The 23,409-nt window shown below is 37.6% G+C and overlaps 1 protein-coding gene across 1 annotated transcript in view; it reads left to right on the top strand.

The window, feature by feature from the left end:
• The window catches only part of DNAH10 (dynein axonemal heavy chain 10), a 5,879,077-nt gene that overhangs the window by 4,028,273 nt on the left and 1,827,395 nt on the right, over positions 1-23,409 (top strand). Inside the window, exons 53-54 of the mRNA XM_044069759.1 lie at positions 4,049-4,220; positions 8,441-8,644. Of these exons, the coding sequence (XP_043925694.1) occupies positions 4,049-4,220; positions 8,441-8,644 (376 nt within the window). The remainder of the gene's footprint in view (positions 1-4,048; positions 4,221-8,440; positions 8,645-23,409) is intronic.

Here is a 23,409-nt window from a genome sequence, read left to right as displayed (position 1 = left end):
TATTACTCTGATTCAATGAAAAAGATAATAGAATAACATCTTTTGTATCAACATTAAGTATAAAACTCTAATGTCTGGATTTATTGATTGATTGTAATCCTGAATGATTTACAAGCAAATAAAATGTGTTACAAAGGACAGAACAAAATTATGTGCAAAATCAGGGAAGGTCTGCAAAATTAGGGACAGTGAGAGGTTTGCATTATTCTTCACTAAGGTAAATAAAAGTGACTCATCCCTGCTTCTGTCTGATGACTACTTAACAGCAGTCACTAATCTGGTGTGCTGGTACCACTGTTGTACAATGTTTTGCTGAAATAAGTACAAAACTAATATTACTGTGGCTTATGCTTGAGTGAGTGTGTGTGTGTGTGTGTGTGTGTGTGTGTGTGTGTGTGTGTGTGTGTGTGTGTGTGTGTGTGTGTGTGCGCGAGTAAAAATTTCAGTGAATTTTATCTGTGCACACACACAATAAATAATGCCAGGATATATACATTATTCTTCTGAGTGTCAGTAAAAAATGTAACTAACAAGAAATTATATTTCAAAAGTAAGGCATAACATATATCCCAGAACATTTAGACACTTAGATCTTCTAAGACACTGGGGTCCCCTACTCCCCAGACTGTATAAATGGATACAAAGGGCTCATTTAATCATCCTTGACTGTGTGGGGGCCCCACAAATGCTGTTGTTTGAGGAAAAATGAGGGGGAAAAATATATATTTATTTTCTGATTATGTTCTTTAACCTGAACAGGGCTGTGATATGACCCTGTTAGCATAATGTTGACAATGGCCTCTGCTCTCAGCTGCACCCATCCTAATACCAGGCCCGCTCGGATGACTGTGTACAGAAAGGTGCTGTAGGTTATATGGGGGGGTGGGACTGTGGTGTTATTCCTCACAGTCAAATCTTAGAGGTGTGCACATGAGGTAATTAGAACTTTCATTATAGCTGAGGCCAGTGTGGTCATTGATTCTTTTACTTCTCTTACATACCTCAGAGGTGTACAAAGAAGTTACTACAACTTGTGTAGGAGCATCAAAGTAGAATTTGTTACTGTAATCCTTATTTTTTCACTTTCCTCACAATCACACTTAGGACACATATACAGGTAGCTAGCTGCCTTTGACAGTTTAGATTGAGGCGTGAGGCGGCATACTATGTATATGTATATCAGCAGTCCCTTGAAATACACGACTGTGGTAATTTGAACCTCTGCCTTCATCCCAGTCTAACACCAGAGGGATGCAAAAACTGTCTTTCTGGGGGGACTGGGAGGCAGGCAATTCCCAGATAGGGCCTGTGTATCCAGACAACAAAGGGTTGTTAGTTTATTGTGAGCTGCTGTTTTGTCATCTTTGAACATTAAGCCTTCAGTACAACTTATGTCTTCCTTGAATGAAAAAAATAAAACTGAAATTCTTTTCTTATTTCCTAATGGGCGGCACAGTGGTGCAGCGGTTAACGTTGTTGCCTCACAGCAAGAGGTTCTCCGGTTCGATTCTCGGCTGGGGTGCCTTCTGTGTGGAGTTTGCATGTTCTCCCTGTGTTCGCGTGGGTTTCCTCCGGGTACTCCGATTTCCTCCCACATTCCAAAGACATGCATCTGGAGCATTTCTCCCCGGGCCTCTGCTGAAAACAGGCTCTGTGGAACCTAGTCAGACATTCCCGGTCAACAAATGTTAAATAAATAAATAAATAAAAATAAAAATAAAAAATGATTATTACTGTACTGTCTTGCTCAGGAAATGTGTGTTGAAAGGATGCAATGAAAACTACAGCTGAACAGCAACACAATTTCTTTACTTAATCATAATTTCTGTTCAAGACTTTATTGGATGGAAAGGTATGTAAAAAGAAAAAAACTTTAAAATGCGCTTCAGAGCATATAGAAAGTTATAGCTTCTTGAAAAAGTTGAAAAGTAGGTAAAATGTGAGAAAAGGAAGAAAAAAGTAATATGCATGGTATGGGGAGTCCAAGATGGGGAGGGGGGGGGGCAGGTGAAGACTGGAGGCTGCTGTATGTATAGGGGTGGGATCTAAAACAGTAGGCCTAGGGTGTTATTTCACCTAAGTTTAGACCTGTACATATAGTTGCTACACTATATCATAGCTGCAACTAAATGCCAATAACTGTAAATGTCCCTTTGTGAGTTGGGCCAACACAGTGTACTACACAAGTCTTGTAATGTAAGAATATTGTAGCAAAGGATCAGTTGGTGTATACTACTCCTAAAAGTTTGCAGCATGAACTAAAAGGTTGCTTAGGAAGGGTGGCAGTGACAGGGTGATATGTAGACTGGAAGTGCCTAGGGGGCCCCCAGCTTGACATCTGCTGGGGGCCCCCAAAATGCTAACACCGGCCCTGGTCACCACCCACTTACCACATCATTATTAACCCTACTGGTTTCAATTGAAACTTCCTGTAAGTACCCCTCCCCGAACTCCCACAGCCAAAGCCGGGACATAATCAGAAAGCCAGACTGAAAATGTTAACAAATACCAGACCAGAATCAAAACAAAAAAATTCTCTGGGACTGTCCCTTTAAAGTTATGAGTTTCTAACTCTTCAGTTATTTTTTATTTATTTATTTATTTTTTTTAAGACAGTAGCCTCCCTTTCTTTGTTGGCAAGAAAGTCCCAAAGTACTTTGACACCCAAGCTACTGTTTTCTTTACAGCCATTTCAAGCTAAGAGTATCCAGGATGCATTTGTAGAGGGCACCATGGGTTTTGGATGATTGGCTGGCTGTTACATCCTTAACACGATTTAACCCAAATAGCCGTGGGATGCTGCAGCAGTGATTTTAATCAAATGTCTGTTGCTGTGGTAAGTGCATCTTATACATCTGTGCTTTCTGGCATGATCTGCAGAAAAATTACATGGTTGGTTTGATCTTTTTTTCTGTATATGTGGAAGGTGGGATTAGTTTAGTACATATAAAAGAAGACAAATCCATGTTTCAGCAGGGGTTGGGGTGAGAGGAGGAGTGTGGTGGGCCACCGATCAGACTACTGGCATTAGCCAGTCAGTGCACACATGTACACTGCAAGATTCAATGGCTGTAAAACAGTAGTAGTGCATAGAGATATGGTTATATTCCAGTTAAAAATGTGAGTGCACCTCTGTTTGTGTAAAACACTAGACACAATGGGAAGAAGAATCCAATATTAGTTATGACAGTAAGCCAGTTCCTGTTGTGGTACAGAGTTTACGTAACAAAACTACAAAATAGATGTGTTATTGTCTAAATGGTATCCAGTAGAACACAATTTTTAGTAGTAACGTTAGGTTAAGCCACTACCTAAACATTAAATATGACTATGGCCAGTTCAGTTGCTTGATGGGATTCTGAGTCAAAAGAGATACAAATTCCATTATAGATTCTTTTCCTAGGAGTGAGTAGTGGAAAATGTCTCTGTGTTCCTGTAAGAAGTAGTTGTAAAGAAAGACAGCAAAGGCAGTGAGTAGTGTAGGAAAATCAAGACAGGACAGACAGTGAATAGCATTGTGTAAATGAGGCAACAGCTTGCAAATTATACCATATTAGTTACTGTTTCATGCAGCTGCATCATGGATAATATTCACACACTAAGCACAGTTTAGTAACAGTCTAACTACAACTTTGGAAAACAAATATCGTAAGTCATTTAGTTATCTTACAGTTCCACTGGAAGCAATTTAGTGTGTTTGTGGCCTTTGCTTATTCTTTATTCAAGCTACACATGCAATTTTCTCTGGTCCATGTGTTCACATGTATTGATATTACTACATAGTTGTGTACCTAAGTCCATACTATCACCCTGCCAAGACTTGCGTCATGCAATCCAGATGTCACAATGCCAGCCCTGTATCTGTCCATGTGTGTTACCCAACCCAATTCCATACAGATTCTTCTCTTTTACCCATACTAGTAGTTGAACCTGACCTGCTGGTAATGATGAAGGGCACCCTACCTCTTAGTCATTGAATAAGGCATTCTGTGCTGTTCTGGAGTTCTTTTTGAAAATATTGATCATTTGTTTTACTTTCTCTAACTAGGTATTTGAAATCACACTCAGCCGAGGATATGGTGAAAATAGCTTCCGTGATGATTTGAAGACATTATACACAAAGCTTGGAATTGAAAACAGGAAGGTGGTTTTTCTCTTTACAGATGCTCATGTAGCAGAAGAAGGTTTCTTAGAACTTATCAATAACATGTTGACGTCTGGTAAGCATTATGGGAAAATAAACTGTTACAACTTTCTTACATTTTTCTAGCACTGTTTTTATAATGATGGTTAGTGTTATCAGATTTTGACTTGAATAAGTTATATATTGTTTTAATTCATTCCTTCACAAAGCCTGGATGAGCAAGTAATAATTAAGGATTGAAATACGGAGCAGCATCAATAAAACAGGAACTGGGAGAAGACAGAAATGAAAACATTGTTCTGTATGTTTAATTGTTAGCTGTACATGTTGTAGTAGATGTTCTTTTTTTCCTCAAAATAACTTTTGGTTTGCATAGTGGACGGCTGTTATGTTCTGGACTGCATATTTGGAGCAGACATTAATGAGTTTTGATTTCTATCAGTATTTTCAAAAGTAGCCTTAATGGCCATTTAGTAGTTAGTATGTATCATTACAGTCTAGGCCTATTTCTAGTATAGCTCTTACTTCTTGGATCTACTGTCAGTCATTTGTGACTATGATACAATTTTCTTGCATATGGGTTCCAGTCACTGCAGGAAAGTTTACATACTTTGGTGTACCTCTTTGTAACACTAGTCTTGGACTACAGAACTCACCACAGTGTAGAACTGTCTGCATTTAGTGTGTAGGTTTGCATCCAAGTGAGATGTGGTTGTCTCTTAAGTAACATGTTATGGCTAGGTTGAATAGAACTGTTTGCTTAGTTAGCATATCATATTCAACATAATTTACTTTCTAATCTTCCATATTTCGGTATCACCTTTGTATAATAGATCCCATTCATATAATCATCACATACCTCCTCAGTGTCCAAATGGGTCACCCCAATTCTTCAAAACCATTGCTAAATAAAATAAGCCAGCAGTGTGGCATAGAGGGAGAAAGCCCTGACTTTGACCCAAATTACCCAGTTTTGGATAGAATCTTGAGTTCTGAATGTCCCAGTGAAGGAAGGTGAAAATGAGCAGTTGCTACTTGTCCATCTATCTCTGGGGGCAGGTGATGAATCAGCTTGCTGTTGTAGTGATCTCTAGTAGAGGTTGTAGCTGCTGCAGTATTGTGAATTATCACAGCTTACAATTGGTGTGCACCAAGAAGTGCATTATATACTGTAGCTTCACTCCGGTGTATGCATGGAATTATGCATGTGCCATAGAACCAGTATTATACATCTTCATTTTGGTAGTGTACACATCAGATCTGGTAGGTGAAGAGCTAGTTTAAAGAAGTAAAAGAATCCTGTTTTTCCATGATGTGAGATGGCATCCAAACATATACCTGGACTAGGGACAGTTAGTGTTCACCCTTATAGTTGTATGGCCCTGTTCTTGACATGGTAAATCCAGACCTTCAGACCACTGGGACAAGAGATGTCCTAGAATAAAGCAGTAACAAATGGGCCCGAATTATCCTTATGGATAGTTCACTGATGGCCTTTTTGTTTGACTCTGGTGTGAGCAGGAAACCTATTGTAGAAGGCTAGCAGATGATAGATATGGGAGAAAGACTATGGAAAAAAAAAGAAGAAAACTCTCATCACTGGTGTTAAAGAGCAGCCAGTAATTTGTTGACACAACATACTTAAGTAACCCCAACAGAGTATAATAACAGAAATTGCTTATGCCTCCATTGTGTATTTTAAGACAGGGAATGCATAATTTATGCAAGTAGGAGATCAGCACTGTTGCACAGCCATTATTACAGCAATGACCCAATTAGTCATAAGTTTGCTGTTAATGTCACAATTTGTCAAATAACATATTGAAAGTATGTTAAAATTCAGTGATTGACAAAGGACACAAATTGTATTAGGTGTAAATATTATCTATTCAGTTTCCCACATGACCTTTTTATATAGACAACAAAGTGTGCTGTACTGTGTATGTGCTACATTAACAGAAACTGTGTGTCACACTAACTGCAAATAGAATGTTAAATTAATAATATGTGTTAAATATGCAGTAGCCATTACAGAATAACCAAGAATCCATGATCTGTACAGAATCTGGATGGCGCAGTGGTGCAGCGGTAGAGTTGTCGCCTCACAGCAAGAGGTTCTCTGGCTCGATTCTTGGCTGGAATGTCTTCTGTTTGGAGTCTGCATGTCCTCCCTGCATTCATGGGGGTTTTCTCCAGGTGCTGTGGTTTCCTCCCACGTTACAAAGACATGCATTTTGAGCACTTCTCCCCAGGCCTCTGCTGAAAATTGGCTTCATTCCAAGTCGAACTTTCCCGACAAACAAATGTTAAATAAATAAATAAAACATGCAGACAGTAACTTTTTATGCTTCAGTCTCATAAATGCAATGGTGGACCCTGAACTGTATCTGTACCATCTTTAGTGAATGCAGTGATTGATATAAGGCTGACTGTGCACAGCTGAGGGTTTACCATTTTATGACAAAACTGAAGCATAAACAAACCCACTCACATGGTGCAGAGGGATGGAGCCCTAAGTGTAACCCAGATTACCTGTGCTCAGTTAGCTACATGAGCATTAGAACTGATAGGATGGTGAAGTGGGGAGTGAGTGGCTGTTGCCAACTTGTCCATCTGAGGGTATGGAGGTGGCTGTGGCTTGTCACTTGGGTGATATCTGGCAGAAGCAGTATGTATTGCAACTACAGAGAATGGGTCTGCCGAGCACATGCTTCCAAACACTACTAAACAATGAGCCATGGGATGTAATGTGTGTTAAATCATGCCTGCTTTCACACCTTTGTATAACTGTAGTGAAATTCTAGTGAGCAGGCTCAGGGTTTAAGAGTTTGAAAGGGCCAATCGAAATGACAGACTAACTGATTACCCCCCCCCCCACTACCCAGTGTTTGCCTGTCACTGTGAAGGGGTTGGTAAGCCTATACCAATGAACAAATGAGCTAAGGGGCTCTCAACTTTGAAGTAGGTTGGAGCAGTCCCCATCTTGGTTTGATTTTGTTGGTGAGTACCTCTGGGGCAAGTAATGAATTGATTGGTAGGCTTTTTCTCTTTCCTGGTGGAGGGGGCTGATGTATACCATCGTCAGCATGGGGGACTGGTCAGCCTTCCTCATAGCCCAGTTCCCATTGCTTGACAGGGGAACAAATGGGCCAGTTGGGTGCAGGTAAAAGAGCCTTTAATCCACTGAGTAAATGGCTGTAGAGAGGCTGAAGCAAAACCATTTACTGTAGCATGTTCTCTATAATTTCATAGGTGAGTGCTAGGCTAGCTGCCTTTATGCGCCATTTCAAGCCTAGCCAATTTCATTTTTTGCTTGAAATAACCTATCCCATTTGGTTATAGACTGACCTTATCCATCTCATGGTCAATAATTGTATATTACCCCTAATGAGAATAACTGGGATCATTCCATAAATAATTTGAGGGGACCTATGCAATGGGATAAAGTATTTAGCAACTGTGTCTGTCTGTTGGTAGTACAGTGGACAATCCTAGGTCAAATTTTCTGTTTCCTGTCCATAGATCTAAGTTGCTGTTGAATATGGACAAGGATGAACTTTATTTTATGTGCATGTGGAGTTTGTTCCACAGCAGTAACCTCTGCGAGCTATACCTGTCCAAGACCATTCTGTAGATGTTATAAGCATATGTCATATAATGTAGGTACTGTGTAATCTCTGCTGTATTGTTGATATGGACATAATTTGTTGTGCATGCTAATAATTTTTATCATAGTGCATCCACAGTATTGCAGACTGTGTACTGTCTATATACAAGGTTCATGTGGGGAAATGTCTTACTAATATTTTACCTACTATGCTGAATGTTCTATGTTTCAATTATTGTGCTTTAACACACTCATATTGTGTTATCTGACACATACTGATGCTTGTGGCATGCATGCTTATGAATTATCACATTCATTGCTTTGCTGTTAGTGAGAACCATCTTGTGAACATTGCACATTTCTCAAGAAGAAAACCTTATTTTTGTAGAGCTCCTAGTCCAACCCTCATATATTTTTGTTTTGGTCATGAAAAAGCTACCTGTGGGAGAAGAAAAACATTTGACGAAATGCAATCGAGCTAAAGCATTGCACTAAATTCATTCTTGCTGTAGTGTGTGAGATCTTTGATTTCATGAATGTTGTTAATGATAACGTATGCAATTGCCTTTATGAACAGCCTATGTAAAATATAATAAGACATCTGGCAAGAAATGAACAAATACTTCAAGAATAATTATTGATATGAAGCTGACTGGAATTTTTCTGATATGTTGTCTCATCTTGTGCAGGAATGGTGCCAGCTCTTTTTCCAGAGGATGAGAAGGAGGCAGTTTTAGGTCAGATACGAGATGAAGCCAATAAGCATGGTGTAGGTCCTGCAAAGGATAATATTTGGCAGTATTTCATAAACAAAAGTGCCAGCAACCTGCATATTGTTCTTGGGATGTCACCTGTAGGAGATACTCTAAGGACACGATGTCGAAACTTCCCAGGTAAATATTACCTTTTTTTCTTTCTTGTTTTTTTCCTAGAATTCTTGTGTCATAATTATGGCTGAAATCTGTAAAATAATCAAAGATGTAGAGCACCTTCCAAACCAGCTGTATTTAGTTTTCCTTTATAATGGGCACTTTTACTTTTTCAGAAACAAAATACTGTTAGTTCTTCAACTGTTGTAGTTTTTATGGACTCCTTGTATTTTCTTTTTTATGTCACGTCTTTTTATCTCATTGCTTTACCTCCCACATTGGTAATTTTACTACCTGTTGCACCATTTACTTTCCACCTTATCTAAGAACAAGTTCAACAATATTAAACAGCTTGCACATAAACTAACACATGAAAACCTACTTATCCATGCTCATTTTCACAGTAAGAAGTTATTTTTCAATTATAGTAGCTAAAATGTTCATACTGACAGAGGAAAACAGTTTTTCTTAGTTTCCGTTCTAGGATGAAGGCATCCAGCAGTGCCTAGAGGTACACATTGCAGTAATATGTCTATTTACTGGTATCTGACAGCAGTCTTCTCCAGTGCAACATATGCCTGATATTGTGCTATACAAACTGTTTTACCTACAAGCATTTAGAAGTTGCAGGGATCTTCTGTGTGGAAAGCTGCTCTGAGTATGCAGGGTCCTTGTTATTCTGTGTAGCTTCTAAATAACTTTTGATTGATGGGCAGGCTGTGTGAGAAATCAAATTATTACATGATCATTGTTAAATGATCATTCATATTCAGCTTGTTGGGACAGTGTATGTAAAGGAAAACAGCAACTGACTTAAACTGAAATACATTACTATGGGTATTGTTTTCCATTTTTTTTTCATAATCTGATATCATTACTGGACAAAAAAATGTAGCTGTCTTTCTGTCAGAAGAGACAAATTATGAGTAAAATAAAGGGCAATTATATGACTTAAAAACTAAACTTGCTGTTAATTTTTAACCAAAAGTAATGTTTTCCTGCACAGGAAATGCTAATAAATGATTAAAATGCTGGAAATTGTAACTTGGGACTCAGAAATTCAGCATTCAGTTTCTCCAGCACAGACTAACTAAATATCAGTATCTTTTGTCCATACGATTTTACTGAAAAAAATTTTTAGACTTTTTGGTTATATATTTTTATATGACCATTACAATGCAGCAGGCTACCAAGTTCCTTTTTGCTTGGTTTCCAGTGAGACCATAAGTATTCTGCTCTGGATGATTGTTGCACATTTGTCTGGAATGTTATCTTTATTGCATTGTCATTACATTATAATAAAAAATTATATATATTTTTCAAGACAAAGAGCATATAGAATTTTGATCATGGCAATTATGGCTTCACAAAATGTTCTTTGTCTAAAGAAATATATTTTATTTTTTTCATGTAATTTCTTGAAAGTTTTGTCCACTAAATCTTAAACGTGCATCATAAGGCAGCCTGGCTTGTTGGATTAATCTCTTTTTCCATTAAAAGTAGTTATATAACTGCCTTTCAGGGTCAGAAATTCAGCAAATGCCCAAAATATATTTATTTTTATCATTACATAAAAAGTAAAAATCTTATATATTTTACCAGGGAAAACAACTTTTCTTTCTGTGAAAATGTGTCATGATCAAAACTAATGTGCTGAGGGGTGCAAAGTGTAGTTAGATTCAAGAAATGCTGCAATGAAATCCCTGAAGGAAGAGTATCCGTCACAGGTGTATTGTATACATGAATATCTAAGGAAGTTATCTCTAAAAAAGAAAATATGTGCATCATCTCGCTATCACAGTATAACACAGCACACTGTACTTGGCTTCTATCTAGAGTACTGTATGGCTTTTGCTGTGGTTAGGGAATGTGGGGAATGCATCAGACATTCTGAATATGGCTTTTCCAAGCTGTCATAATATTGGAGGTAAAACTTCAATGTATTTCACCAGACAAAGCAACATTTCTCACTTCAAGTATGGTATGACCAGAATTCCACATGCTGAGGAGGGCAATGTTTTCAATGAAATATAGTACTGAGCTACAGTGGAATTCCTTGAGAGTGAATGGCAGTCATATGTGCTTTCTTTATTTGAGCATCCTATTTTCAGCTCTCTAATTTTTTTTTTTTGGTAAGTCTCAAAGAGGGACTGCCCTTTGGCCTTTATGTACACACACCAAATGGGGAGTTTTACAGGCATTGCATTGTTATAGTTTGACACACTGTATTATTGGGGAATATGATGATTCTGTAGACTTAAGAAAGGCCCTTCAGGGTATTTCAAGTTATCCAGAATATGTCTTTACCAAGTATCACTACAAAAGAAGTAAACAAATGTGTTTTACAAGACAAAGGAATGATTCTGTAATGGCAGATTTGTCTGGGCCATATCTCTGTGTGCTAAGGAGGGAATTGTGCTGCAATCGAGATCAGGAATGAACTGCATTAAAGACAGCTAATTACCCTGTACCACTTTGATGCTCACTTGTTTTGAGAGCAAAGGAAATTATGGCCACAGTAATGTATTTCAGTTTACTGCTGTCATGCACACGCTTAACCATCTACCCAGGAAGCCATATCAGTAATCAATTAATGGTGATCAAGTAATATCACTGATTTCACAGAGTGTGACTACTGCAGCAGTGAAGCGTTTAAACATCTACTGTTATGCATCTCCCACATCTGTACAATGTTCATCATTTTCACTGCTGCAGTAGCCTTCAGGCTATATGACCTCACCGCCTCCCACCTTAAGAATTACCACATTTTGTTTGCCTCTCAGATGTTTATGCAAAATGAAAGAAAAAATGGCCAGAATAATATATTTATACTTGCTGGTCTCATAAACATACACTACTCCTTCTGACACCCCATATTGATTATTATCTAGCAGAGATCAAAATATTTATCTTTTTTTACACATAATCTCTTCCCCCACCTCCCTCCCTTCACAGGTGTGTCCTAATCTAACAACAATATGGGCCTTTTTTAAGCCTAGCCATGCATCCCAAATCTCTGACAAGTTCTGCTGCCCTTTGTACATGTAAGCAGAGGCTTGGAAGATGAAACAATTACATGCAGAGGCCTGGGGAGTGAACCATTTACAGGTTGCCTGTGTCCATTGGAGATACAGATGTCAAACCAGGGATGAATGTCCTTTTCCCCAGTCAATTGTCTGAGTTACACTTGATTTTGGTTTGGGAAAAACTCCGTTTCACATGGGTGGGTAGCCTGTACCCAAGAAGGGATAGTCTCTGAGATACATACTTGTATCTCCAGCAGATCTTATTTATATCACAGACAAGGTTTACATCTTTAGAAAAGGTAATTCTGGTGGTGTTTGTTTTGCAGATAAGCAGGTCTATCAGGGTGTGGTCCAACAATGCCTTGTATGTCAGGCATAGATCTCCCTTTAACAACCTCTAGGAGATGGAATACAGGGATAGGGCTTTGAAGTGGTCTGCCACAGGACATATTACTTATGCTATGTGGATATTCCAGTTATTGGATGCCCCAGGTTAGGTACATAAAGGGAGCACTGTACCCACTGATAGGTCTGATGAATGCCAGGGTATTGACATTCATCAGTTTGTACTGGGCAGTATGTACTGTTGCCACTGTGCACAGATAAAGCCATTCCAAGAGTATTTGTTATTGCTATTGTACTTGTGGAAGAAACCTATCCCTGAAAACTGGAACTTCTGTTCCCCTTAACGTCTCTAGTCAAATGGCTCATGGTCGTCTGGTAAATACTGAAATCAGTATCTCTGTGCAACCAATTTCATGTCCTTATTTCACAGAGTAACAGATTGTTAACTAGCTAGGCATTGCCTCATACTATGTGAGAGGGGCAAGTGGGAAGCTATACTAATGAAATAGCATGCAGTATTTCATTCATTTTAGTAGGAGGTTGTATGTAATTTCTTTAGTTCAATTAATGTACTAATGAAATAATTTTGCCTAGTGCCTTGAGGAAGAAAACTTTTTTATTTTAAAATCATATGTCTACAGGTTTAACAGATGTATTGCCATTAGTGGGGAGGTTGTCTTTGTGTATTTACCTAATAGCCTAAAGATGGTAAAGGCAGTCTCAGGGTACTTCAAGTTATTTTATGTGACATTTAGTGAGAAAATAATTCACATACAATAGAGATACACTAGAAGAACATTTACATCTAGAGAGAAAAAACAGAACCTTATATTATGTATTAGTCTGTTTAAGCATGACATTTATGTGAGATAGTTCAGTTTTACAAATGGTATTCTTTCCCCCCTTCCTGTGCATATGTGGGTATTTAAGCATTTTATCTACCATAATTAGCAGTTAACTATTGACTCAGGTAGCCAGAAAGTTCATATAGGCTGCATTATAATGTATGGGAAGGTCTGATAAAAGGAATTGCATCAACTTATCTATCAGTTTACTGCTAAAATCCAGATTGCAAGAAAGTTCTTTATTTATTACATATTATATTATGTCATCTCCCACTAGTTTTTGCTTCAGGGTGTTATGTCAAAGTTAAGCTTGATTTTTGATTTGACTTAGTAGTATATTATTTGTGTACCCTATTTTTTGGGGCACAATTAAAGCACAACACAACACAAGTTTATTAACATTTGGTTTTGTTATGTTTATTATATTAACATACTGTCCTTGTATTGACCATCAGCTGGTGCACACTGTGGCATAGTGTTTTCGCCCGGTTTAAGTCTTATCTCCTCATTTTTTTGGCTCACATAGGTTTTGACAATAGAACAATAGATATGGGTTTTAAACATCTTGTAACTCCTCACTGCATTCAAGCTAGCATTAGTTGAAAGCTGCAAAATCATTAGTTTTGCATTAGTACTAATGTCAAGGTTTATTATTTATGATTATTTTCAGCATTTTGTTTAAAGAAATTTTTTGGTTTTAAATCCAAGTTTTAGAGAGCTGTAATTGGCATTTTTAAGTTGTGCAAAGCATTTTAAAACAGTTTGACTGAATGTTTTATTTAATTAATTGACTCTGATTATTGTAATTGGTGATTTTTAATTGTTTAATTGGCTCAGCAGTTTAATATAAATGCAGTGCACTGCCAGAACAACATTGTAACTTGACAAAGCCTGGGATTGCCAGGCGAAAGCGCTTGTTTTATTCTGTATTAAAGAAGATTTCGTTTTCTATGCTGTTTCTGGAGTTGGATTTTCACCAGTTTATCTGCTTTTACAAGGAGGTTTCTCAGTGAGATTTGTTAACTTTGGGCATTTTGCTCTACAACTACAATTTGTCCTGGAAGCCTTGGTACGCTGACTTCTTGCCAGCACTGTTTCTTAGTTTGTTTTTTGCCTTATTGCTTCGTGGTTGCTTTCAGATGGCGGAGGACTCTTTGCGCACTGACTTCCTGGACACACCTCTTATTTTACGTGACGAGCAGGACGATGCTCCGGTTACGAGAAAAGAGTTTAATCAAGTTTTAGCCTTGTTAGCCAAAATTAACAATGCACTCAACGTTTCCAACAGGGCTGGAGTTATTCCTTCACCAAATACTTTGCAGCAAGGCACTAATAATAACAATCAAACTCTTCTACGAGGTCAGGAGCCGAACGGCGCTGATTTTGTTGGGCAGCCTGCTGCAGTAGACAAACAGAACTGTCGCTTGCAACAAAACAATGCTTGTTCTAATAACGCACAATTATCGGGTTTACAGGACATGGAATTTAACTTTAAGGCATGGACTGAACAACAGCCCTTGCCAAAACAAGGTACTTTTAACAATTGTCATGAGCAACTTGACTTTGACTTTGATAATTTTAACAACAAGCTTTACAGCTACAAAAATATGCAGCTTGAAATTAACTACTTGAATGAATGCATTAGAGTACAACGAGTCCCTAAGGGGCTTCGTTGTTACAAATTTCCTAATGGTGCTAACCTAGGTTCAACTCTGCATTCTCAACTTGTAGATCTGTTTAATAAAACAGGTTTAGAGATGTTACAACTAATGGTACAAGACTACCAAAATAAATCTAATGTTATGTTAAATGAATTAACCACACTTAATGATAGCATTGTCAAACATAAGAATTTCTTGGGTTATAAGAAAAAGTATAATGATGTTTTTGTGGAAATTGACCAACACTGTTTAAAAATTTTAGATAGGAAGGCCAGAAAATTAGAGAGAGACTTGAATGAATATAGAAAGGGTAAGGCCTATCCAATGCCAGGTAGACATAAGCAGGTAGCTCCTGATTTAGATGGTTCACACATTCCTAACGAAAATAGGAATTTTGTTAGCACACCAAACATGGAGCCAGTCAGAAGGAGTGAGCGTTTAGCTCAAAAAGGTGGTGGAAATCAACCACAGGTTTTTCAATTTCCCCAGGGCAGACCAACGGGGAGAATCAACACATCACATCAACAGAATTGGGGGAGGGCATGCAGGCAGTAACTGATTTTGAAATTTCTACTTTAAACGTGGACGTTGGTGCTGGGTTGAAATCAAACTACCAGGTGGTTATCAGTAATAACTTCAGTATTTTCAACTATACAGAGTCTGCTGTCACTCCTGAATTTTTTGATGTTTTCACAAAAGGGTTACACTTTGTTCCCCCCAGACCATCTTTCTTGCCCAGATTGCTAATTGAACTAAAGTTGTTCATTAGAAATTTGAACTTGGCCATTTTTTTCAAAGATTTGACTCCACCAGATAGTGCCATTAGCAGGCACAGTACATTTAACCCACCCACGCACCCTAGTCTTAAGACATTTGAATAGTTAGTAGAGAAAACACTTAGGTCAAGTCTTTCTAGAAATATTAATACTCCCCACAATTATTGTAATTCTCAACTATACTTAGTGGTTGATTCACTAAAGAAAGAGAACATCAGGGTTATGAAACCCGACAAGGGAGGCGGGGTGGTTATCATGTATAATTTGGATTATGAAAATTCTATTCACAACCTTTTACAGGACATCAATACTTATGAGCAAATTTCGAAAAATGAGCTCAACATTGCTTATGCTAACATTAATTACACTTTACAAGACCATCTGCTTCAAGGGGCAATTAATGAAAAGCTATTTAATTACCTCTTTGTCCCTAAGCCAAAAATTCCAGTCCTCTTCGGAATTCCTAAGGTCCACAAGGGTCTTGAGCCTCTGAAATTTAGACCTATTGTGGCTGGGGCGGGTGGAATCACAGAACCTCTTAGTAAATTTGTGGACCACAACCTAAAACAATTTGTCTCCACACTTTCCTACATTTGTAAGGACTCATGGGAGTTCCTGGCCAGCATCCCCTTGAATGTCTGTACCCCTGACCTTTTAATGGTCACAATAGATGTCATTGAATTATTCCCCAGTATTCCGCACACCACGGGTATTGATTGGTTCAATGAGATCTTAGTGAATCTGGGTTGAGTAACAACCTAGTTAATCTACTAGTTGAATGTATGGACATCATTTTACACAACAATTTTATCTTTTTTAATGGGGAATTTTTCAGGCAAAGAAAAGGGGTGGCCATGGGTGCACCGTGCGCATCAGCATACGCGAACATCGTATTATACAAATGGGAGAAGTTGTATATCCATTCTTCAAAATGGAAAGACTTTATTGTCTTTTACAAGCGTTATTTGGATGACATTTGTTTATTTTGGCAGGGCAACAAAGAAAGTTTTTTCGAGTTTTTTGAATACATTAACTCGACTACTGACTTTCTTTCCTTCACCTATGACATCAGTGAGGTGTCTTTGCACTATCTGGATGTACTCTTAACTAAGGACACAGAAAAAACTGATTTCCAAACACAAATTTACAGGAAAAACACCTTTTCAAATGCATTTTTGCATTTTGATAGTTTTCATCCCTATTACATCAAGAAAGGCATAGTCAAAGGCCAACTTATAAGAGCATCTAGGATGTGCAGTTCCCCCATTTTGTTTCTTAAGGAGGTAGAATTTTTGAGAACTTTATTTCTTGAAAGAGGCTATCCCATCCAACTGATCCAGAACATTATTTTGGAAATTGAGGCGAAAAGGGATTCTGTATACCCCCCTCTGTTAGGTAAAGGTTTGCCCTTGCCTACATTGCCATTAGTCAGTTCCTTGAACACACAGAGAAGTTTTGTGTACACATACACTAATGATGCACAACTGATTGAGAACACTATGCGTTCTTTTTATCCCATATTGTCATCACAGGAAGACCTTGGCATAGCATTACCTGACAAAATACACTTCATAAGGAAGCGAGACATTAACCTTAAAGGCATGTTTGAACAATCATCTTACACCCAGAGCTCCTTCACCACCATTGTTTCATCTAAAAGGGCAGGGTCGTTTAAATGTGGGATGTGTAACCAATGTCCTTACATTTTAAACGACGATCATGTTCATTTACCATCTAGACATATAACTTTAAGGGCTCAAGATCATTACTCCTGCACTTCCTCCGGAGTGGTTTACCTCAGGATTTGTCTCACTTGTCACGGTTTTTATGTAGGTAAAACCGAAAGAATGCTTAAAAAGAGAATCTACGAACATGTTTATGAAATTGCTAAGAACAAAGAGACTAATGCTTTTTTCAAACACTTGCTTACTTGTAGTCACATGAACATAAAGTTTTTTGTTCTAGAACGAGTAACTCAAGACCCCAGAGGTGGTGACTGGGAGACTCGTCTTGCCAATAGAGAATTGACATGGCAGCTTAAGTTGGATGCCACTAAGTTCCCGGGTATGAATGACAGCATAAGTCTTGCTTGTGTCCTTAGGGCAAACAGGGACAAACTATGATATTTTGTTGGAGTTTATCATATCAAACTGATGTGTGTTTTAAATTACTTTTCACAATTACTTTTCACACAATACTTATTTCTAGTGCAAACAAAAGTTTATTGACTTATGTCATCTCCCACTAGTTTTTGCTTCAGGGTGTTATGTCAAAATTGTTAAGCTTGATTTTTGATTTGACTTAGTAGTATATTATTTGTGTACCCTATTTTTTGGGGCACAATTAAAGCACAACACAACACAAGTTTATTAACATTTGGTTTTGTTATGTTTATTATATTAACATACTGTCCTTGTATTGACCATCAGCTGGTGCACACTGTGGCATAGTGTTTTCGCCCGGTTTAAGTCTTATCTCCTCATTTTTTTTGGCTCACATAGGTTTTGACAATAGAACAATAGATATGGGTTTTAAACATCTTGTAACTCCTCACTGCATTCAAGCTAGCATTAGTTGAAAGCTGCAAAATCATTAGTTTTGCATTAGTACTAATGTCAAGGTTTATTATTTATGATTATTTTCAGCATTTTGTTTAAAGAAATTTTTTTGGTTTTAAATCCAAGTTTTAGAGAGCTTTAATTGGCATTTTTAAGTTGTGCAAAGCATTTTAAAACAGTTTGACTGAATGTTTTATTTAATTAATTGACTCTGATTATTGTAATTGGTGATTTTTAATTGTTTAATTGGCTCAGCAGTTTAATATAAATGCAGTGCACTGCCAGAACAACATTGTAACTTGACAAAGCCTGGGATTGCCAGGCGAAAGCGCTTGTTTTATTCTGTATTAAAGAAGATTTCGTTTTCTATGCTGTTTCTGGAGTTGGATTTTCACCAGTTTATCTGCTTTTACAAGGAGGTTTCTCAGTGAGATTTGTTAACTTTGGGCATTTTGCTCTACAACTACAATTTGTCCTGGAAGCCTTGGTACGCTGACTTCTTGCCAGCACTGTTTCTTAGTTTGTTTTTTGCCTTATTGCTTCATTAGTCTGTTTAAGCATGACATTTATGTGAGATAGTTCAGTTTTACAAATGGTATTCTTTCCCCCCTTCCTTTGCATATGTGGGTATTTAAGCATTTTATCTACCATAATTAGCAGTTAACTATTGACTCAGGTAGCCAGAAAGTTCATATAGGCTGCATTATAATGTATGGGAAGGTCTGATAAAAGGAATTGCATCAACTTATCTATCAGTTTACTGCTATCATCCAGATTGCAAGAAAGTTCTTTATTTATTTGTTTGTTTGACATTTGTTTACCATAAAAGTCCAACTGGTATAATATACTGTTTTCAACAGAGGCCTGGGGAAGAAAGCTCCACATTGACATAATATGGTTATAGTTAAAGTTATTACAAAGTGTACTCCATAAGAATGACATATTAACTAAATAATTCAGCTTTGGCTCATACATTGTGAAGCTATACATACACAGTGGAAATATTTAGACAGCTATAACAAGTTGTAAAAGAACATTGTCAATAGATATAGTATTCACAAGTTGCAGTTCATTGTGATGTCATTAAACACACTGAATACACTCTTTGGAACAGAGATGACTAGATAATATAGCTTAGTCAAAAATATATTTGATCTTTGTCCAAGAAATAAACTTTACTAATTCTTTTTATATGAATAATTGAAGTATGCTGGTGGTAGAAGGAGGGAGGGACTAGTTCAGCCTGGGGTAGTGCAGGAGAAGAGCCAGGTTTTATTTAGGTAACCTTTTAGTAGTAGGTTGAAGTTGGAGTGGTTATAGGTAGATCTGATTTGTAGAGGGATAGAATTCCATTTTTAGTGACGGAGTATGAGTAATGACTGTGACCAGAGGATTTGTAGGATTTATATATGCTGAGAGGATGTTGCTCATTAGATCAAAGTAGTATGTTAGGGTGATAGGAGTGGAGAATAGGAGTAAAAGGTGGGCAGTCATCGGCTTTGTGAGTAATGTTGTGTGTGGAGATAAGCTGTATGTAATCTAGGTCACAAGGCAGTTCTAGCCAATTCAAAGCCTTAAGGGCATTTCAGTGGTGGCTGTGGTATTGTTTGAGGTTGCAAATTTTGCATGCCTCCAGTTTATTTCTAACTGTAGCTTGAAGGTCTGTTAGGATGAGTGCACAGTATAAGAGAGATAGGATAAAATAGGTAGTGGCAAGAGTGGTTTTGGTGGCATTGCTAAGGAAGTTCTTATGCATGTAGAGCATTCCTAATTTTTTTAGTCTTTTTTATGTTATTTTGAACATACAGCTCAAATTTAAGGCTATCATCTGTAATCACTCCCAGAAGTTTTTTTAATGGGAGACTACTTCAATTTCAGTTTTATTTAGTGAAAAGATTTTGAAATTCACATTAGCAGGTGTGTGTGATTTGGGGAAAAATAGCAGTAACTTTGTTTATCAGGGTTGACTGGTAGCTGGGCATTATGGACACATTTATCAACTGAGATAAAAGCTTCTTGCGTGATATTAGAGGGACATATAAATGTAGAATCATCAGCATGTTGTATAAGAGAGGCTGGACCTTTGGTGGTATAGAAGTCCTTGATAAAGTTATTAAAGAGGTGGGAACCAAGATTAGAGCCTTGGAGTACAGTAGTGGAGACTTGCAGGTATGGAAAGATAGTTTTCTGCCATTTTGTCAGTTAAAATAGCTATTAAACCATAGTAATGATGAAGGGGTAATCCAAGTTGAGACAGTTTATACAGGAGATTAGGGTGAGAAACTGTATTGAAAGCATAAGGAATAATGAGGAAACATTTGCCTGAGCCACTGTATTTGTTTGTGGTGTCAATGAATGATAATAGGGCAGTAGTTGTACCATGTGTTGGGTGGGTGCCATGTTGGAGGATGTTAAGAGCCATTCTTGTAGAAGATAGTGGAGGATTTGCTTATGAATACTCATTTCAAGAATTTTTGAGAGAGGTGATAATATTGCAGTTGTCTGAATGTTGGAGACATCGACTGAGATGCCACCTTTATGAAGAGGTTCTTTTTCCATAGTGAGGCTACATAGGATTCAGATATTGATCTATTGATAAAGATGGAAACTGGGTATTTATGGCATAGACAGCTATCTTTAGGTATTCAGGTGGGAGGTTATCAGCTGCAGTGGAGCAGAGTTTGAGTTTAAGTAGAAGTTTTTTTTTTTATCACTGATGTGGATACAGGTCCTAAGCAAAAGTTGCTAGCAATGGATATAGGGGGTAAATTAGGTTCAGGTGGGTATACTGGAGGGGTGGAGTAAAGGAAGTGGTAGTGTGTATGGTGTATAGAGAATATTGGTTTTGGTCTGACCTGCCGTTTGCTGAATTACTAGCATTGAGTGTTATTGAAGTGGTAAGACAGACACTGGATGAGGGAAGAGTTTTTGGTCAGGGAGATAATGCTTTCTATGAAGTAGGTATTGAATAAGTTTGCGATTTCTAGTGGAGAGCTATTATGAAAAGGTTTGGTTTCTTTGTTTGGGCCTGGACGTAATAAGTTACATATTAATGTCCAGACCTTTTTGGGTTCATTTTTGTGTTGACGTTGTAGATGGCTATAATACAGTTTTTTTATTTAGGTTAACTTGTTTTTTACTTAGATTGCACAATTCTCTATAACGTTGCAGGTTATAGGGATTTTTAAGTTTAAGCCATTCTTTCTAAGCTTTGTCTCTGTTAGACATTGTAGCTTTTGTCTGGGTAGTGAGATGTGGTGCATGGCTAATTTTCACTGTTTTTTGTGGAGTGAGGTGTGGCTGTTTAAAGTATTTAAGAATAATGTATTAAAAGTATTGACTCCCTTTTTGAGTAGATGAGTTTTTAGGACAGACCAATTAAAGGCTTTCAACGTATTGATGAAGGAATTTATATTGAATTTAGAAAGGTTTTGTGTTGTTTTAAGTTGGTGAGTGTTCTGTTGGTGGGGGGGGGGGTATTTCTATGGGTAGAAATTGCAAGGTGGCTGCTAAGTTAGTTGTGATAGGTTCCAGAAGTTGCAAATTTACAATGGCCAGAAACCAGTATCCAGTCCAGAATTGCACCTTTATTGTTGGTATTATTAAATCTAGTATATGTTTTGATAAGTTGTGTGTAACCATAAAGGTTAATACTAGCTAAAAGAAAGTCTGATGTAAGGTATTGCCAGTCAATATTTACATCTCGTAGTATGATTTTTTCATAAGGTATATAATCAGTTGCTCAGGAGAAGATTTCTTCTAAAGTTGTTATTTTTTCCAGGTGGGGATATAGACTGTAACAAAACATAGCAGTTTTTTATTGTTGAGCTTTAGCAGTGATAGTAGTATTTTGACATTTTGGAATTTTGATATGTATTTTGATATGTTGTGGGAAGAGCGAGTAAGATTGTATGAACTTGGATAAATTAAGGCCACCCCTCCTCCTTTCTTGTGGGGCCTATCAGATCTGATAATACTGTAGCCTGGAGGGAGCAGTTCAGCAAGTTTAATGTTAGGCATAAGCCAGGTTTCTGTGATGGCAAGAATATCAGGGTTATACTGTGATATACAGGCATGTAGCTCTGTAATTTTGTTACGAATGCTATAGAGGTTGATAGTAACAATATTCAATTTTAAGTGGGAAAATGATGGGGTGAAAGGTTTGATGTGCTAATTTTATTAGTATGGACAGGTGGTTGTATAATGATAGGACAGTACAACTTGGAAGAAGTATATTTTGAGGTGATAGATGGAGGGTTACTTAATTCACAATTTTGTAGAGGTGGTTCTTTGATATTTATATTAACTGATGAGTTTTCCAGGCCTGGTTGGGGTGGTCATCACCGCACTGTGGGATTTTTGAAAGGTAGTGTATTGATTTAAGGGCAACCTGCATAGGTTTTTGAGTAGAGTGGTGGTAGTGAAGTATTTTGTGCTTAAAAAAGACAAGGTAAGAGATTAAAAAGGCAGGGAGCTATATTGGTCTGCCTAGTCCTTATTTTATAGTGTGCTGAGTAAACTGCAGTAAGAGAGGTGTTCAGAGGTGAAAGTATACAGTGATAGTTTGTTATATAGGATGCTAGTAGCAGCAGAAAGAGACATGATGCTTGGAGAAACATTGGAACATTTGGTGGTTATACAGAAGAAAAAACAAAGTATAGTATATAGTATGAAGTGGAGGGGAGGCAGAGGTGATGGGAAGTGGAGAAGATTTGTCTTATTAGTTAATTATAATTATGCAAAGATGAAGAAGGAAATGGAGGATTATCAGTGATATTTACTAATAATGAAATTTACTTGCATACTTCAGTATGAAGAGGAAATAAATCAGATGTAATTTCTGTGGTTGGGAGGAGTGAGAGTCTGTGACTGTTTTTTCTTTTTTTTTTTTTTTTTTTTTTGTGTTAGTCTTGTGATAGGTTGGATAAGGAGGAGTTGGCCCAGAATTAGGGAAGTGATGTCAGAGATGAGCGGCAAAGGGATAGGGTGGGGAATGAAGCAAAGTGGAGCAGGATCAAAAGAAATCCTGTAGGAAAACAATCATTCAGGCTTATGAAAAGGTAAGAAAAATGTATTCATAGATTAAGAAGCAGCAATAGCAGCAGTAATGTTAAAAGCTAGGGTCTATATCATATATTCGAAATTCCATAATATCGAACACCATAAGTTCGAACTTGGAATTTCGAATATTGATAACATTGAACGCTCAGAATAGCAAATTTTTTCCCAGGGAAAAAATTTGCTGTTCTGAGAAACATACACACAACACAAGCACACCAAAATAAATAAACCACACACATACAGTTAACAAAACCCAACCCCACACTAAACCATGCATACATTACTAACTATCCACTTACCTTAACCCACACCCTAACTACCCACACCCTAACTATCGCACACATACCCTACGAACCTGTACACAAACTAATTAATACGCACACATACAGTTAACAAAACCCAACCCTACACTGCACCATACATACAATGTTAAGTTGTCAATCTCGCCTTCATTCTTGCTGGATGGGTTCGGAGCCGAACCTCGGCTCCGATTCGGCCAATACTAAAGCTCGAGAGC

Source organism: Protopterus annectens, chromosome 4.part0, assembly GCF_019279795.1.
Source record: "Protopterus annectens isolate FY-2018-M chromosome 4.part0, PAN1.0, whole genome shotgun sequence".
In the NCBI taxonomy this organism is placed as follows: Eukaryota; Metazoa; Chordata; order Ceratodontiformes; family Protopteridae; genus Protopterus; species Protopterus annectens.
The sequence above is the reverse complement of the archived record's forward strand: the minus strand, read 5'-3'. Positions and strand labels throughout refer to the sequence as shown.